Source organism: Otolemur garnettii, unplaced genomic scaffold (assembly GCF_000181295.1).
Source record: "Otolemur garnettii isolate 467f Iridium unplaced genomic scaffold, OtoGar3 scaffold00149, whole genome shotgun sequence".
Taxonomy (NCBI): domain Eukaryota; kingdom Metazoa; phylum Chordata; class Mammalia; order Primates; family Galagidae; genus Otolemur; species Otolemur garnettii.
In genome coordinates this window covers 2,678,965-2,697,084 of record NW_003852544.1, presented here as the reverse complement: position 1 = coordinate 2,697,084, position 18,120 = coordinate 2,678,965, and the positions used below count along the sequence as shown (strand labels likewise).

General features: G+C 37.0%; 1 protein-coding gene across 3 annotated transcripts in view; it reads left to right on the top strand.

Annotated features, from left to right (window-relative positions):
• EXOC2 (exocyst complex component 2) overlaps positions 1-18,120 on the top strand; it is a 217,468-nt gene that overhangs the window by 55,222 nt on the left and 144,126 nt on the right. For 2 of the 3 annotated variants that reach the window (XM_003799342.3, XM_023518878.1), the window contains exons 4-6: positions 332-458; positions 11,479-11,592; positions 14,142-14,266. In XM_003799342.3, the coding sequence (XP_003799390.1) occupies positions 332-458; positions 11,479-11,592; positions 14,142-14,266 (366 nt within the window). The remainder of the gene's footprint in view (positions 1-331; positions 459-11,478; positions 11,593-14,141; positions 14,267-18,120) is intronic. The other variant, XM_023518879.1, reaches the window with a different exon arrangement.

The window sequence follows — 18,120 nt, the reverse complement described above, 5'->3', positions numbered from 1 at the left end:
ATGTTATATTTACTATTCATAGAATACATTTGCTTTAGTGGAACCTTTTTCCAAAGGCTTCATTTGATTTGTCCTCTCTATTGAATAATATACGATGAAATCACAGGCCAACTTGTGTTATTTTTGCCTTTGTATAGATTCTTAGAGTTTTAAAAATTAAGCCACTAGTCATTAAAAAATTCTGAGCTGTTCTGCCCTCAGATCTCTTAAAAATTATTTAACAGGCATTTTGTACTAGGTCTTTAAGAAGTAAATCAGTATGTTAAGACTTAGAATGTGCCTAGAGGAGTTTTTTTATCTTATTAAGCCTGTGTTCCTTGTTTTTTTGTAGGCATTTTGGATCAGTCTGCTGTTTGGGTTGATGAAATGAATTATTATGATATGCGTACTGACAGGAATAAAGGAATTCCTCCCTTGTCCTTACGTCCTGCTAATCCACTTGGCATTGACATTCAAAAGTGAGTACCAGCTTGGGGCTTGGCACCTGTAGCTCAGCGACTAAGGGCACCAGCCACATACACTGGAGCTAGCTGGTGGGTTCAAATCCAGCCTGGGCCTGCCAAACAACAATGACAACTGCAACCAAAAAATAGCTGGGTGTTGGGGCGGGCACCTGTAGTCTCAGCTACTCAAGAGGCTGAGGCAAGAGAATCGCCTAAGCCCAAGAGTTTGAAGTTGCTGTGAGCTGTGATGCTACAGCACTCTACCAATGGTGACAAAGTGAGACTGTCTCAAAAAAAAAAAAAAAAAAGTGAGTATCATCTTGGTTTCAGTTTCATTTTTCCGTTGCTGAAAAGTGTTATATATGTGTAGTAAAGGAACTCAAAATCCAAAAATGTCCCAAGAAGAACAGCTGAAGACACCTCTATTTTTTGGAGATAGTATTGTTTCTGAAGCCTGGTCAGCTTTGCTGTGGGTGAATTTTGCAATTAGTTAAAACTTTCGGCAAAAATTGCTTACCTCTTTAGTTTTTTGAGTTTACATTTTTTGAGAAAGAAAAGTGAAATACTGATAAGTAATTCTTTTAATGATTTAAGCTTTAATATGTTACCTGGAGTTAGTAAATTTTAATATTTAGGTGGTATATGAAGTTAAAATAGAATGTATAATAGAAATATTTTAGAATTACTAGGTTCAATATCATCTTTAATTTTGTTTATAACTTCTGCCTATAATTCTTACTTAGTCCAGATGTATTAACTTTAGTCTTTAGAATTGTAGTAGGTAAATGATACCTTATATCTGAATCTGGAGTTTGGTTATTTAATCCCTAGCATAATGTTTTAGTAAATTTTACAATTAGTACTTTTGCATTTAAACTGTATAGCTAACATATTAGTTATACTTATAGTTTATTTTCTGGCCTTGGTGATTCTGCTTCTGGAGATAAATACTGAGTGTTTACTGAAGGTGATAAATTACAGTAGAACCTCAGTTGACCACCTCCTTAAGTTGACCTTATTTTCATAGACTGGACATGTACAACATGTACATATCAGTACAGTAGGCCTAGTTTCTTCTTCTGACACCTCCACATATTGACCAGTTTGTTATAGCCCCTTGGCTGGTCAACTTACAGAAGTTCTACTGTAGTTCTGCTAATATTATAACCATAGTTTTATTTAGGTTTTTCTACAAATGGGGAAAATTCTCCACTTATCTTTATATATATGACCTTCAGACCCACAGTTGAAAATCATTAGTAATTCAATTAGCAAGTTTCTTTCCCACCTGCTGTGGTTTCCACCACCTGGCTCAGAGGGAGGCAGCACATTTGTCTTGAGAAGATACTGTGTGTTGAAAAAGTCCTGGGGCTTAGCAGCTTTTAGTGAGCTTGGACTGTCCTAGGTAACATCTTGGAAGTACTTTGGCACTATGAATCATTCTAGGACTGTTTTAAGGGCTTCAGGTGCCTTATAAATTAAAAGTTGAAAGATCAAGAAAGTCCAGAAAAGAATGCTAACAGCACATTTTCAAGCATGAATCGATTTTGTAGTACTCCTGACAGCTTTTTTCCAGCTGCCACAAAAGTGTGGAGCAGGACGGCCCCTTGGGCTGTTCTCCTATAACCAGGAGCCAGTTTTGTACAAAGCGAAATGAGTGTGAGGATATTGTGCATATTTTATAGGAGACCTAGATAAAATGCTCAAAGTTAGGTCCATTCTGATGTTTATTATCAAAACATTGATTTTTTCAACTTCTATTTTGACATGTAACCTATTTGTTTTCTCTGCCTTCTCATATCTTTTCAGCCTTTGATTGTCTTTATTATGCCCATTATTCCTGCAACCCAAAAGGAGGTTAAGCTTGAACTGTGATGGCACCATATATATTGTAGGCTACTCCTTTGGTAATGTTGGCAATAGCAGTGAGGAATAATGGCATTAACAGTGCTCAGGTTTCTGAGAGGTAGTTTAGTTTAGTCTGGAGCCATGCCCTCTCAGCTTGAGTCTAGGCTCCACTACTTAAGTAGTCCTGCGACTTTAAGTAAGTTAATGAACTCCTCTTTGCTCAGTTTCCTCCGGTGCAAAATGGAACCTATTTCTTAGAGTGGTTGTAAGGATTCAGTGAATGAGTATAGGTAACCACTTAAACCACAGATGTCTAGTAATCTGTCTATCTATTAAAAGTTGGTCATTGTTACTAGGATTCTTTGCTCTTCTTGGATGTATATTATTCATTCATTCATTCCTCTGCCACTTAGAAAACTTTTTTTTTTTTGAGACAGTCTCTCAAGCTGTCACCCTGGGTTGAGTGCTGTGATGTCATAGCTCACAGCAACCTCCAACTCTTAGGCTCAAGCGATCCTCTTGCCTCAGTTTTTCTATTTTTAGTAGAGATGAGGTCTCGCTTTTTGCTCAGGCTGGTCTTGAACTTATGAGCTCAAGCAGTCCACCTGCTGTTGGCCTCCAAGAGTGCTAGGGTTACAGGCGTGAGCCACTGCTCCCGCCAGGAAACTTCTGTTTTTTAAATGACTTAAGGGTATGAGACAATTGATTATATTAAAATTTTGAAATAATACATATATTTTTTCAAGAAGCACGTAACTGGGAATAAAATTAAATTTTTATTTTCAGCTGTTACTTTAGTTTAAAAAATATTTGCTCACCCATGGGCTAATCTAAAATGTTAAAGGTTAATTTTTGAAAAGGGATAATTCTTGGTTCTTATACAAATATAAAATGAACATTATGTCAGAGCTCAGTCAACTCAGTAAATAATGGGAGAACAAATTCTAGGCACAGTCCATGGTAGAGACATAGTATAGGCAATGAGGTGGCCAAAAGATGTGGAGCCACCACTTCTACTGCATGGGGGTCAGTTCCATCCTCACCTGCCATGCACCTCTGTGAACAGGAAGCCTCGGCATTGGTACCAGCTCTCCTGGGGTTGTCTCCTGTGTCACTAACACAGGTGCCAGTGGTCATCACCCATCACCAGAGAAAGGCACACACCATCAGAGAGCATGAAAAAGCCTGGTGGGCAGAGAAAGGTCATCCAATAATCTGCCCATCTAAAAGCCTTTTGCAGTTTTTCATATCAAAAGAAAAGATAGAGATACCAGGAAGTATGAAAATAAAAGATGAAAGGATGACGAGGTATAGAACCCAAGGGAAGAGATGTTTTGGTTAAAAATAAGCCTTTACAGGTTTCTTTTTCTTTTTAAGATACTGTCATAAAAGCTGCATTGACTTCTTTGACCTCAGAGAAATCTTATTTTAGAGAAATAAAAAAGGAAAGGCAGATTATAAAATATTGGGGTGAACTTTATTTCCCTGACTCATTTAATATTTTTTAGATAAATGTTTGGTCTCCATAGAGAATAGTGCACTCAGCTTAGAATCCTTAGTATATGCCTTTTATTTCTCTTTATTAATGACATTTGGAGGTTTCTTTTATAATTAAAAGTAAGTAGAGAGGACCTATTTTTTTTTTAATGTCATTAGAGAAGGAATAGTTGTGGTTTAATATTATTTGTTCAAATATATTAAGAAAGTTTGAAGAATTATGAGTGCTTATCATAAACTACTCTGGTCCTAATGAATTATCAGAATAGAGTGGTGAGGCTGCCTTGGGAAGATGAATCAGCTTCTGGTGTTTGCAGTGTGGTGAATGTTGATGGAAATTCTCTACAGCTAAGGGTCCACTATACAAAGTGGAACAACAGGAGGCCCTGGCAGTGTTGTGGCAATTTCATCTGAATATGAAAAAGCAAGTGAGAGTAACACAATATAGTTTCCTTGTTGCTCTTTGGTGTGAGTCAGAGTTTAATAAATATTTTATTGGTGGACCCAGCTTGCGTGCTGTCGTTTTTCAGCCCACAAGTTTAACAACTGGCATTTATTGGCTGCCTTTGACTGTTAAAAATCTTTCATATCCTAAATTTTAACTGATGTTTTTGCACACATGGTGCCAAGATACTTATAAAAATGTTACTAATTGCTCAGAAAAATAACTTCACTTTGAATTGAGACTAGGATTTGCTTGTTAAAAGGTCTATATTTCTGATTCATGATGTTGATCGTCACAAATATATGTGTTCTTTGTATGACTTAACTTGTAATGGATATAAACTATTTAAACCAGAAAAAAAGGTAAGACAGATTCATACCAAGTAAAAGCCTTTACTAGGCTTTATTTCTTGAAGTTAATATTCAATTGCCTAATGAGAGAATATTTATAAGTAATGTTTTGGAGACAGTATGTATATTGGAGCAAGGGCAGAAAAATGGAACTTTGCCCTGTTTTTATATGCTGTCCAACTTTGGGGGGAGTTTTTACTTGGGGATATCTGCCCAGGATAGCCAACTGATGCATCGCTGTTATCTGTTTTCTTTCTACATTGGTTTTATGGGCAATGCAGATTTGAATTTTTTCTAATGGGTTTGGCTTTTCTACAGAAAAGGTGGCCAGTTTTTCCACTACATTTAGAAAAAGGAAAAGTGACTTCCGCCCTCCCTTCCTCCCTACTTCCTTTCCTTCCTTCTGTTTCTTTTTTTTAAAAGAGAATCTGTTACCCAGTCTGAAATGTAGTGCCACAATCATAGCTCACTGCAGCCTTCAACTCCTGTGCTCGCGTAGATCCCTCCTGCCTTAGCTTTCTGAGTAGGTGAGACTACAGGTGTGTGCCACCATGCCTGGCTATTTAAAAAAAAATATTTGTAGCACTGGAGTCTTTCTTTGTTACTCAGTTTGGGCTTAAACTTCTGGCCTCAAGTGATCCTTCTGCTTTGGCCTCTCAAAGTGTGGGATCACATGTGTGAGCCACCACACCCAGCTTTCTTTAGAATTTTTATAAAAATAGGAGGATTGTGATAGCGCTTAAGTCCAGAAACTGTGTTTGATCAAAACCAAAACAAAACAAAAACAAACTTATAAAATGTAAAACACTGTAAATAGTGTAGCTAAAAATTTAAAGCTAAAGGAAGTAAGTATGACATAAACACAGTCAAAAGAACTACCAACACCCACTTGTACTGTATTAGCCTCCCCCTTCCATCTTCCATCTGCCAAACCAAGAAAATGTGTTCTCTTTGATGCAAACAGAGTAACACAACTGCAACTGGGCCTCACTGTACGCAGGGTGTGAGAATGTTCTGGAATGATTCCTATTGATTTGCGTGCTTATGTGGGCCATTACTGCAGACTGTTTTCATACTGGAAAGGGAGTGCTAAGGTGTTAGGAACATCCCATAGTTTTCTGTCTCTTCACATAATCTACAGGCCAGGGTCCTCCTGTGGCTCGGAGCCAACCCTTTTTAGGTTTAGATCTGGCCTCACACTGCCATCTAATGGAAAATGTATTTTTTAAGGGGTAGTAAGAATTGTCAGTGTCTACAACTGTGTGTTTTGGTTCCTTGATGAACCTATTTTGTGAGTTTACCCAGTAGAGTACGTGTCACTTTTGATCTCTGACTCCATACTAGTAGATGGAAAGTGCAGACTAGTTTAGATTACTTAAAACATGCCTTGCTTCTACTGACATGTTTGAGCTATCACTTCACACGAAAGGTTGGAAAATCTGGTCACTCTGAACAAACATTTAAGTTTTAACTATTAGTTAGACTTCCTTATCTTACAGCACACTTGAACCTGTAGTTAAACTTCTGTGGCTCACAAACTTCTGTGGCTCACTTTTACTTAAAATAAATTGTCAAAAAAAAAAAAAGTTGTGGTGACATAGTGCTTCTTCCCTTACTATCAGTGTTATGAAAACCATTAGCATTTTCCCCGTTCTAGATCAGTTCCCCCTGTGTTTTTGTAGTTGTGATTTTATTTCCCATGTAAGATTCTGTTGTTCTTTGTTTGACAATAGATGTACCAGGTTCAAATCTTGACTAAGTATACATAGGTGGCCTCTTTGAGGCCACTTCTTTACCTATTGGGAATATCAAACTTACTTGTTTTTATGACATCAAATCAAATAAAAGGCTACTCTGGAAAATGACCTGTAAGGTATATAGAGAATAAAAGTAACAGCAAGTAACATTTTTGAGCATTTATTATAAACCTTCTACAAGCATTATCTACTTTGATCCTCAGAACATTCCTAAGAGGAGGATATTCTGATCCCATTATGCTCATGAATTATGGAAACCTAGAGAAGTTAAATTACTTCCCCCAGGTTGTACAGACAGACTGAGCAAACTTCAAGATTGAACCCCGAGCCTGTCCTCTTAACCTCTACTTCTAACTTTCACCTCCGGCAGTAAATACTGAGATGAGTTGTCTGTACTTTTGCAGCTGTGTTCCCTGTGGAGCTTCATGGAGCTTGTTTTTTCCAGATCATCTATTTCACATTTTTGAGGTGTTTGCATAAAGGATCAGTGTATTTAGGCATATATTTTGGCATAGAATATTGAATTTAGATGCCTTCAGCTGCAAATAACAGAAAATTAAAATTCATTTGGCTTAAACAAAGAAGACATTTACTTCATACTATGCAAAATCCAGAGATAGTAGACTTTCAAGGCTGATTGAGTCAGTGACTCGGTGGTGTCACCAAGATTGGTGACAGCCTGGGGTGCTGTCTCCCCTGGGTTCTCCTTCTTGAAAGTGTGGAGACCTTTCTCAGTAATGCTCCAACAGATACTTACTCAGACATCACCAGACAAAACAAGGCACTCAGTCAAGAGCAAGGGCAGTATGGCAGGTGTAGCTGGCTTGGGAGCTGTGTGAGATGCTTCTAGCAGAGAGGGACCAGCATGAAGGCTGTGCCATTGGCCAAGAGTGTCTAAAAATGAGCTCTGTGTCTCTATCTCAGGTTAGTGCTGGGCTTAAATGTGTGATTTGGGGAAAATTATTTGATAATCTCTTTGTCAGAATTTTGCCATTTGGAAAATAATTTCTGTCGTCTTCTTGGATGTTTGATTCCTGGTGTTATGTCTCAGTAGTTTTCTTCTGATTATTTAAGATTAGTGAAGGAGTTTTAATGTCTTCATTAAGAAATTGCTGAATAAGAAACCTAGTCTTAGGGGTGATTTTGAGGGTTTGGAGAGGAGATGGTGTTCTGATCAAGAGATACAGTGCTTTTCAAGTTCTGCCTGGCTCGTTCAGGTGCCCAGAGAAGATTTACATACAGGAAGTGAAATACTAGCAGGTGGCCTGATGCCTCAGATCTCAGCACAGAGACCTCTGCAGAGTGTGTGGCCTGCTCACCACTCACTCTGCAGCCAAAGGTCAGTTTCAGGATTTGCCACCCCTCTTTCTTTCACTCTTGCCCTGCCAGCTATGGTGTGTCTACGATTAAAGACATAAGGGTGCTGAGCCTGTGGGCCTCCCCATGCCTGTGGGCCTCTATAGTGCAGACTGCACTCCATGCTGGTGACTGTGGCCAGGCCCATCCCTGTCCTTCTGAGGACAAGGGGGATAGGCAGGGACTCCTTAGGGGTGGGACAGTTTTCTAACAGAGCTCTCACTGGACGTTAGGCTTTTGTCTTTTGATATAACTGAGACCAATTTGTTTTTGAAAAAGTAACAGTTTAGTGCATCAAAAATGTTACTAAAGTTTAAGAATCAGGTGAATTTTAAATATTTAGCACAGAATGGAAAATTCTGGATAGCTGTGGGTTTACCCTCTTTTGGTACCACCAGTTTGAGCATTTTAACTGTTTAGGATATAACTTTTTGTTTTTATGTGCCACATATATCCTTTTTTAAAAAAACATTAGCTAAATATGTTGAACATGATTTAGTTGTCAGACTTGCAGGGACTGCGTGGTCCTAACCATTTTGCCATAGCATTGTTTATGAATTTTGTGTCTGTATTTTATGCTTTTTTGCGTTACCTGCTGTCATTGTGTCATAGATCCTTTCTTAATGCTGTCAGTTCTTAGTGCTGGCAACCCCTCTTCATCCTCTGCTTCCATTATGGGCAGGAAAACACCCAATCAAAATAACACTCCATAGGCCAAGAGCCAGGGGCATAAGCTCCTGACCTCTGAGTCACTTTTTGCATCTTTTTTTGTCAGCTATGTCTTAATACATGAGTCTGGAATTTATCCTTTTTAGATGAAGATTTTTTTCTTTTTTTCTTCTTTTTCTTTCTTCCTTTTTTTTTCTCCCTTAAAAGATAAATCTCACTCGGTTACCCAGGCTAAAGTGTGTGGTATGATCAGAGGTCACTGCAGCCTTCAGCTCCGGGGAGATGAGGATTTCTTATACTTGGATAATTTGTGAAGACTGTTGTTATTGGGGATTTAGTTGGTAGCAGGTGTTTCTCTAGTACTTTTTGACTGTTAAGATTTATTGAACTTTCAGAGTCAGATATGCCAGTGTCTAGAACAGTATTGTTGTTGTTGTTGTTTTTTGCAGTTTTTGGCCGGGGCCGAGCTTGAACCCACCACCCCCGATATATGGGGCTGGTGCCCTACTCCTTGAGCCGTAGGCACTGCCCCTAGAACAGTATTTTTCAACCTTCTTTATCTTACAGCACACTTGAACCTGTAGTTAAACGTCTGCGGCTCACTTAAAATAAGTCATTCAAAAAAAAAAAAGAGTAAAAAGAATAATATACTTAACTGTGCCTTAAACTTCTTTCAGAAAAAAATTAATTAATGATCTTTAAATATTTCTGTGGCAGAGTTCTCCACCTCCTTCTTGGAGACTGCTCACTGGTAAAAATGGCCAGCAAGATGATGAACGCTGTACCCACCTAGTGAGAAGGTCCAGTCTGTGTAGATCAGATCTTTTAATTTTTGAAAGTAGTGAGAAAAGAAGCAAGCTTGAGTCGGACTTAGAGTTACTAAATAGAAGTGATGCCAATTCTCCTGAAATCTCATCTCATCTTTTCTGTTATCACAAAGCTAAGTAAGGGTTCCCTCTCCTCCCCCATTAAAAAAGAACACTTCTTAATGAGGAAGGCCAGTGTTATAGGATGTCAAGTAGGACCCTTTCACTTCTTTACAGAGGTGCTCATGGCATGAGAGACTCAATTCTAGAATGGAGTGATGTCTCTCTCTGTAGGATTTGCAAAGGAGATCTTTAAGAGTTGGTTTTGTTGTAGGGGCGGCGGCTGTGGCTCAAGGAGTAGGGCACCAGACCCATATGTTGGAGGTGGCAGGTTCAAATCCAGCCCCGGCCAAAAACTGCAAAAAAAAAAAAAAGAGTTGATTTTGTTACTTGTATCCTTTGTCCTTTTAATGAGCACAAAGGGAGAGATTACATATAAGGTGAGGAGGGTTTCTGTGGAGATTCCTTTGGGGACAGTCATCATCCCCACTTGGGCCAGTGATTAGGACCTCTGTGGGGCTATCAGTTGAGAATATTCCTTGCAGCGGTGAGACACAGAGCTCATGGAGAGTGGGGGAAGCTGCGCTGGGAAGGCTGTTTCCTGTGACCAGATGAACATTTTGCTGGAGAGAGCAGACTCTAGACCAACTAGAAGTTGTGCCTAACAGGACTGGTCACCTGAATGGGGAGGGGCTCCAGAAGGGAGAATCTTAGCAGTAAGACTGGGACACTGCAAGACCAAGGAATGGCAGCAGGAAGCAAACGCATCCCAGAGTCATGGGGTTGGAGGGGACTCTGAGCAGCCTTCAGGGAACTCATGAAGATGCCCACCAGACTTAAATCACTTTACTGTCTGGCAGGCAGAGAGTACAGGCCACCTGTGACAGTGCCAGGCACAGGTCCAGAAGGACATTCCATTCTTTCCTCTCTGTCCAGCCTACCTAAGCTCTACTCTTTGAGACAGTGACCAGCAGAGGAAAGGTACAGAGCTATGTATTTCCCCCCTAAATGAGAAGACTATCAACTATTGCTCTTAGTTGGGGAGAGGGAAGGAAAAACATTACCTTTCGTTGAAGTTTAAGTGTTGATCTTGGACTGAGCTGTCTAATTTCTGAATTTGTGATAATGGGGCTGTATTTGTGGTAATGGGGCAGCAAGATTCTCCCAGATAATAGTAAACAGAAAAGTCATTGGACCTGCCCCCACATTTTCTTCTGTGATGAGGGTAATTCCCCCACTGAATAAGTACCAAAGAGATACTGGGCTGTTATGTCTTATTTGTATAGTACCTGGTAAGTTGAGTTCGTCCAGGGTTTTGTGATAGGGACACATCGTAGAGGAGACAGCAAATCAGAGGAACAAAGTAAAAACCAACATGATATTTGCAGGAAAGTATCGTCTCTTTGAGGTTGTTAAAGCATTGGGTTGGAGGCCTAGCATGGTAGAAGTGAACCCCAAAAGACAAGCAGATGCAGTTCCTGGGGATGCTTGTGCTGCAGATGGGCAGGGCAGCAGCCACACTGCCAGGTTGTGATCCCTGGGCAGATAGGGCCCAGCCACCAAGCTTCTGCCGTCCAACACGGAGCCTGATCTATGGTAGAGACTTCATTAATACTTGAATGAACACATAAAAGAATTGATCCAGAAGTTGATCTTGAAAAGGTGGGCAAGATAAGGGAGTTGCACATAATGTATAGTCTGTTGTTATCACAACTTTTCTTAAAATATACTAGACATGGACATGTAAATATGAGTGCTGTGCAATTCAATTTAGTTTTATTAGTGCTTTGATGATTTTCTTAGATCTTGTATGTCATAAAATAACTTTCATATGGGCCTTTAACAAAAAGCATTTTAGCAAAGTAACCTAATGTTTTAAAATGTCACTGTATCCAAATTTTTGTTTCTATCTATTAGGTGAGTAATTATTTCATATTTTGATAGGTGTCATAAAATTTGACTCAGCCTGATGTTTAATTCCTCTTTAAATCTTCTATTCTTTTATTGAAATGATTTGTTTTTCAACTAATTTGCTGTGTTTTATATATAAAATCAAACTTTACATGGTAGAAAATTAACTATGATTTGGGACATCTATTTCATACATGTATACAAACATTCTTGATAACGTATTATATATAATTTAATGTTTGTATCCATGTTTATTACTCTAGGTACTCAGTAACGTCTGTTACATTTTTGTAGTAATAATAGTTGAAATATATTTTAAACCTTTTTTCTCCTCAGAAGCAAGTTTCCCCAGAAGGACTTAGAAATGCTCTTCCCTGGAATGAGTGCTGATTTCACAAGTGAGAATTTTTCAGCTACCTGGTATCTCATAGAGAACCACGCAACCACCAGGTTGGTGACTGCTGGACTGTCAGCTATGAAGGGTTTCACTCATATGGTGATAATGAGATTGTACCTCAACTTAAGTTTTAGGCCTGGCTGTACATGAAGTAACATAGTTTTAGGTTCATGAGCCCTTTGACTTTTGGTGGGTCCATGAACAACAGTTTTCCATTTCCTTATTTGTTAAGAGATTGTTAATTGTCTCTTATTTCTTGCTATCATTTTATGTTTTCATACTTTTCGTTATGGGTGCAGCTCATCGGGACTGTGTGAGTTGTAGCTGGGTACATAAAATGGTATGTGTGATTATGATCTCTTCCCATTCAAATAACACAGAAGTTTTAAGTTCTGGTGTAGAATTTGGAACACACCAACTTCTCTGACCAGACAATAAAGGAAGATGAGTTTACCATTATATAAAGACTGACTTAAAATTAGCCAAAACGTAGACAAGGCTGTATATTTAAAAGAAAAGTGTTCTTTTTATTTACTAATTACATTTTACTGACTCTCTGGGAAAGCAGATTTGTAACTTATTTGCAAGATTGATTTAAAACCATTATATTGAGTAGTGAAATATTTGGATAAATGATTTATTTCTTAAAACATATTTTTACTTAAAAATAGATTTTATCTTGGATTGATATAAGAGTACATGTGATTAGGTTGCATTGTTTCCATTTGTAAGGTAAAGTCCTAGTTGTAGTGAGTCCTTTAAACTCTTTGTAAATCAACTTATTAAAATATACCTTAATATAAATTTTTCATTCACTCATTATAATGAAAACCATTATTAAAAAACACAAGGAAGCAAATCAGAACCACCTTGAGATATCACCTTACCTCCATGAGAACAGCCCACATTACAGAGTTGCAAAGATGCAGATGCTGGTATGGGTATGGAGAGAGGGGACACTTACACACTGTTTGTGAGATTGCAAATTAATTCAGTCTTTTTGTAAAGAAGCATGGTGAATCCTCAAAGTGCTAAAAGTAGACCTTCTATTTGATCTCACAATCCCATTATTAGGTATCTGCCCACAAGAAAAAGAATCATTTTATCATCAGGACATTCGCACTAGAATGTTTATTACAGCTCAATTTACAATTGCCAAGGTATGGAAATAGCCTAAGTGCCCATCAACCCACAAAGGGACAAATAAACTGTGGTATGTGTATACCATCGAATACTATTCAGCCGTAAAGAAAGATGGAGACTTTGCATCTTTTGAATGTAAAGGATTTAGAGAACATTCTCCTAAGCAAAGTATCACAAGAATGGAAAAGCAAGCATCCATTGTACTCAAAACTAATACGAAACTAGTAGATGAACAACTATATGCCCACATTAGAGAAAAACATGATTAAATTCAAGCAGTGGGGGAGGGGAAGAGCAGAGGGGATTAGGTAAGCTCTTAACAGGCACAGTGTAAGGGTAGTGTAGGCACACTTCCTGGTGAAGGGCTCAACTACAACTTGGACTTTATAAGATAATCTAATCATATGTACCCTTACATTAATCTGAAATAAAAAGGAAAAGTTGGTATTTTAATACGTAGAGTACATTTGGCTTGATACATTTTTTTTTCTTCTGGGCTAGGTTTGAACCCACCACCTCTGGTATATGGGGTCGGTGCCCTACTCCTTTGAGCCACAGGCACCGCCCCAAGCTTGATACATTTTTAAAGCAAATATCTGAAATGAATTTCATTTTAGAAGATGGTTCTAATTTTACATTGCAGATAGATGTGTTTTTTCTATTCCTGTGAGAATTGATCTCTGTTTTTCGTGTAGGACTATTATCATAGGTACTGAAGAATATATTTAAAGTTAGATAGCCAGATTTTCTTAGCTTACTTGGAAATAAAACTTCTGAAATACAGAGGCCTACCTTTTTTGTTTCTCTTCACGAGATACAGAGATAAAATATTATGGTCTTTTCGGTTATTTGAATTGTGAATTGACCCACAGGTTTTCTGAATTTTATTATTAAGGAAAGAGGACTGGGTATGGACTACCATTATGCTCAAGGTTTCAAAATACTTACGTGTTTATAGATAGGAGTTCTGCTCTTATATTGCCCATCACTTGGTGATCTGTGTCTTGTTATCAGATGTAGAGGATATTCAGAACTCTTTATCTGGCAAATCATATATATTATAGGTTATAAAAATATCTACACATATCTTTACTTCTCAGGTATCTACCTTATTTGGAATTGACCATTTGAGGGCTACAAAACTTTTTCTTTTCCCAAACTCTCTGAGTTTATTGAAATTTCTAGCAAGAAACCCAGCTATCTTAGAGTTAGTTTTATTTCTTGTTAAAAATACTTGTTTTTGAGGGCTACAAAACTCTTATGTAGCTGTTGTAATTTAAGCATTCATAATGAATAAAGGCTTGGACCTAGATAAGTTTTTTTTTCATCTGGTTTCACGTATTAACCTGTATGCTTCTTAACGTAGGGGTTAGCATTCCTGGTGTTTTACCCCTGATGAATTATATCTTTTTGTGTGTGTGTTAGATGCCTCAAATGTTTGTTTTCTTATTCGTTTCAGTTTTGATGACTTCAGAACAGCAGTCTCCAACCTCAAGAGGCAGGCTAACAAGAAGAGTGAGGGCAGTCTGGCATATGTGAAAGGGGGTCTTAGTACATTCTTTGAAGCACAAGATGCCCTTTCAGGTAAGGTGATCCTCAGAGCCATCTGCTGGCAGCTTCCACAATTGGAAACCCGACACTGTGCTTGCAGGGGTGTTTACAGGGTGTGACATTCGGACTGTATTTATTAAAGTAGAGATCTAAAATGTGCCATAAATATTTGTTGCAGACGAGGCTGGCATCTCTTTGAAGGCTTGATACTTTAAAAATTTATCTCTGAGGCTTTTGTTGACCCATGTGTGAAATGAAAGACTACTTTACTTTTCTGTGATGTCTAATCTCCAGGGTTGATAAGAAATTAAATCTTACTGGGTAAAACTCTGGATTTTTAAAATCCTTTTGCAGCCATCAGTATCTTACATATGTGACTAATTCTATAAATGTGATTCATTGTGTGCTCAGTTTGGAAAGGGCTGATGACAAGGTATCATTCTTCTTAGCTCTTACCACAGCAGCCCTCCCCACACACACATACAAAGGCAGCTGTCTCCTTGCCTGTGCCATCATGTTTATATGGGAGGGAAGGTATATCAAGTACAACTGTCATAGCTTTAGACATTTCAATGAAAGATGTCGGTTTTTTATTAAACTACCTTTAATTAATAAAAGTTCAATTGTAGTTTAGTAAAATATATTAATAAAAGTTAACCCAATTCTTTTTAAACTAAGATACCTATAGCTATGTATCCATAACTGTAACTATAAATTAAGGGCTACACCTTCTTCAATTCAGAAAGACAAATTTTAAATTTAAATTGATTCGTATTCTTAAAGTATAGACATCTTTTGATTGTTTTTAAAACCCCTGTCCTCATGTGCCAAATGTACTTAATTGACTGCCAATGCATTAAGTGTATGTCTGATGCAGCTCTTTCCTTGCAGACAGAGGTTAGGTTTTTGAAGGGGTAAAATGTGAGTGTTTACGAGGACACAGAGAAACTAGGTCCTCTGCTTTGATAAATGCTTTGTGCCTGATGTTTCTTTTTCTTTTATTGTTCAGAATTTATTGAGGGTACAAAGAATTAGATTACACTGATTGCATTTGTTAGATCAAGTCCCTCTTATAATTGTGTCCCGCCCCTAAGAGGTGTGCCATACACCGTATCCTCCCATCCCCCTACCTCTTCCTCTCTCCCTTATTCCCCTAACCTCCCTTTGTATTAGATCATCTATTGCCTTCATATTAGAATTGAGTACATTGTATTCTTTCTTCTCATTATGATGCTTGAGGTTTTTCTTTCTTTGTGCTTATTGCTGTTCTAAGTCTCAGTTGTTAATCTTAACCATATCAGGAAGAGAGAGAAGAGCATATGTGAATAGAGTTTAGTAGAATCAAGTAAAATATGCCTAGTATCTACACAAATGATTTCCATAAATTATTATAAAGTGATTTATCTTAGCAAAAAGGTAGATTTGACATTTTTCTCCACTCCTTTTAAGAAACATTTATGTACACGTGGATATTTGTATTTGTTTATGCTTTTTGCTTCTATAAATGACTTTATTGTGGGCAGATTTTTAGAAGTTTTATTTGGTACATTAAATTTATATAGTCTCATTTGTTAGACATTCATTGTAGAAGTATGTTACTTAGTACATTAAATTTGTGTGTTCTCATTTATTAGATATTTGCTCTAAAAGTATCTTGGCAGCTTAAAGTTGAACAAAGAATGCTGACAAACTACTTATAAGTGGCATATAGAAACTGATTAAAATAGTCAATTTGAAAACTTTAGACACATGCTGTATATATAGCTTTTCTGCTTTTTGATGTGAAAGACATGCATATTATAGAAAATATTGTACAGGTAAATAGCTAGCAACAACTACTTCCATTGTAGAGATAATCACATTAACATTTGATATACTTCCTTTTGATTATTTTTTACCTTATCTGAGTACATATTATAAAACTGTGATTATATTGTATATAGAGTTGTGTATGTTAGGAACCAGTTTTATTTTTTAGAAAAAACCTGTTGTTCCTCTGGGAAATTATGTTAGTTTGCTATAACATTTGATTTGTTAGTAGGTTTTTATAATTTTTTCAGCTATAGTCTTAAATGAAAATAATCTGTAGTTTTGTAAAATGCTTCTTTTGTCAGGTTGTAGTGTTATTGTTATACAGAATCATATGGATATACATTGATGTGTGGGTGTATGTATTCTCGATGGAATATGTAGATTGGGAATTATATCTTTAAAATTTAAAAGAACTGTTATATAAAATAGCTCAATTAATTTGTTTTACTCTTCTATTATGAAAATTTTCAAACATGTTAAACTTAGAGATGATGGTATAATCAACTATATACCTATCACCTAGTTTTTTAAAACTCTTGTATTTCTTCATACTTGCTTTATCAGTATTTTTTGAAGTTGGTTTATTTGTGTTTTGCTAACATATTTTAAAGCCCCTCTCAAGGACCATGACATTTCTCTCCTGTATACCTTAGTATGAATCCCTCATGGAAAAACACGGATGTACCTAATCATAATACCATTATCATAGCTAACAAAATGTGCAGTAATTCTTCCATATCATCTAATTCCCAGTTTATGGTTAATTTTCTCCAATTATTCCCAGACTTTCTTTGTTATAGTTCATTTGTTCAAGTCAAGATCCAAATACAATTTAGGTTATTTCATTTGGTTTTTAAATCTCACAAGCCTCTTTTAAACTAGAAAAATCCCCTTATCTTCCCTATTCTGGTTTTGTTTTTTCATGCCATTGATTTGTTGAAGAAACAAGATTATTTGTCCTATGAGATACCACACACTGTGGATTTGACTGATTACTTCCTCATCATGTCATTTAACTTTTCTCTTCATTGTATAGGTTGAACTTATCTATTAGGCATTAGATAACATTCAGTTTCAACATTTTTGGCCACAAGCAATACTGTATGGTTTCTATTTTATCACACCAGAGTCCATTAGTGTCTGATTGCTCCTCCCGTAGAGACACTATAATGGATAGGTGGCTTCAGGGTGGGGTCGGCAGCAGCAGTTGATGTGTACTTTTAAAACCTTGTCATTCTATGTTTTGTTCATTTTGGTCTGGTTTTCCCTTGAAATTCTCTATTCAAGATTTTCTTATGTTTTAGCTATTGCATTATAATTTTTAAATCATTAAAAATTCATGATATAGGTCCTTTCATTATCTGTCTAGTTTACTTGTGTATTTTACTTCCTTTTTTAAAATATTGATTCTTTAGTGATAACATTTTGTCTAAAATTTTTTAATATTAATTTTCCTCTTAGACAAAGTAGTTTGCAGTAAATTTTTGTTTTTAAAGTTAGTCTCTAGTCTTATAATTTTGTTAGCAGAAAATATATTTCTTGGCTTGGTGCCCTTAGCACAGTGGTTATCATGCCAGCCACATACGCTGAGACTGGAGGGTTCAAACCCAGCATGGGCCAGCTAAACAATAATAACAATTGCAGCAAAAAATAGCAGGGTGTTGTGGTGGGCACTTGTAGTCCCAGCTACTTGGGGAGCTGAGGCAAGAGAATCGCTTAAGCCCAAGAGTTTGAGGTTGCTGTGAGCTGTGACACCATGGCATTCTACTGAGGGTAACATAGTGAGACTGTCTTTTAAAAAAAAAAAAAATATATATATATATATATGTATATATATTTCTTAATATTTACCAATTTTTAAAAAATATGCCAAAGATTTTTTTTAAAAAGGGGGGCATGTTCTCTTCAGGGTATGCTATTTGGTATTTTATCAGTGCCTGATTAATTACATTATTTAAATCTAGCCTATTTATAGTAAATCTGATGGACAAATCTCTCTATTTAATTTTGATTCTGTCAGTTTTTCTTTGTATGTAAAATATGTTTATGTGGTAACTTTCAATGGCTTAGATTCT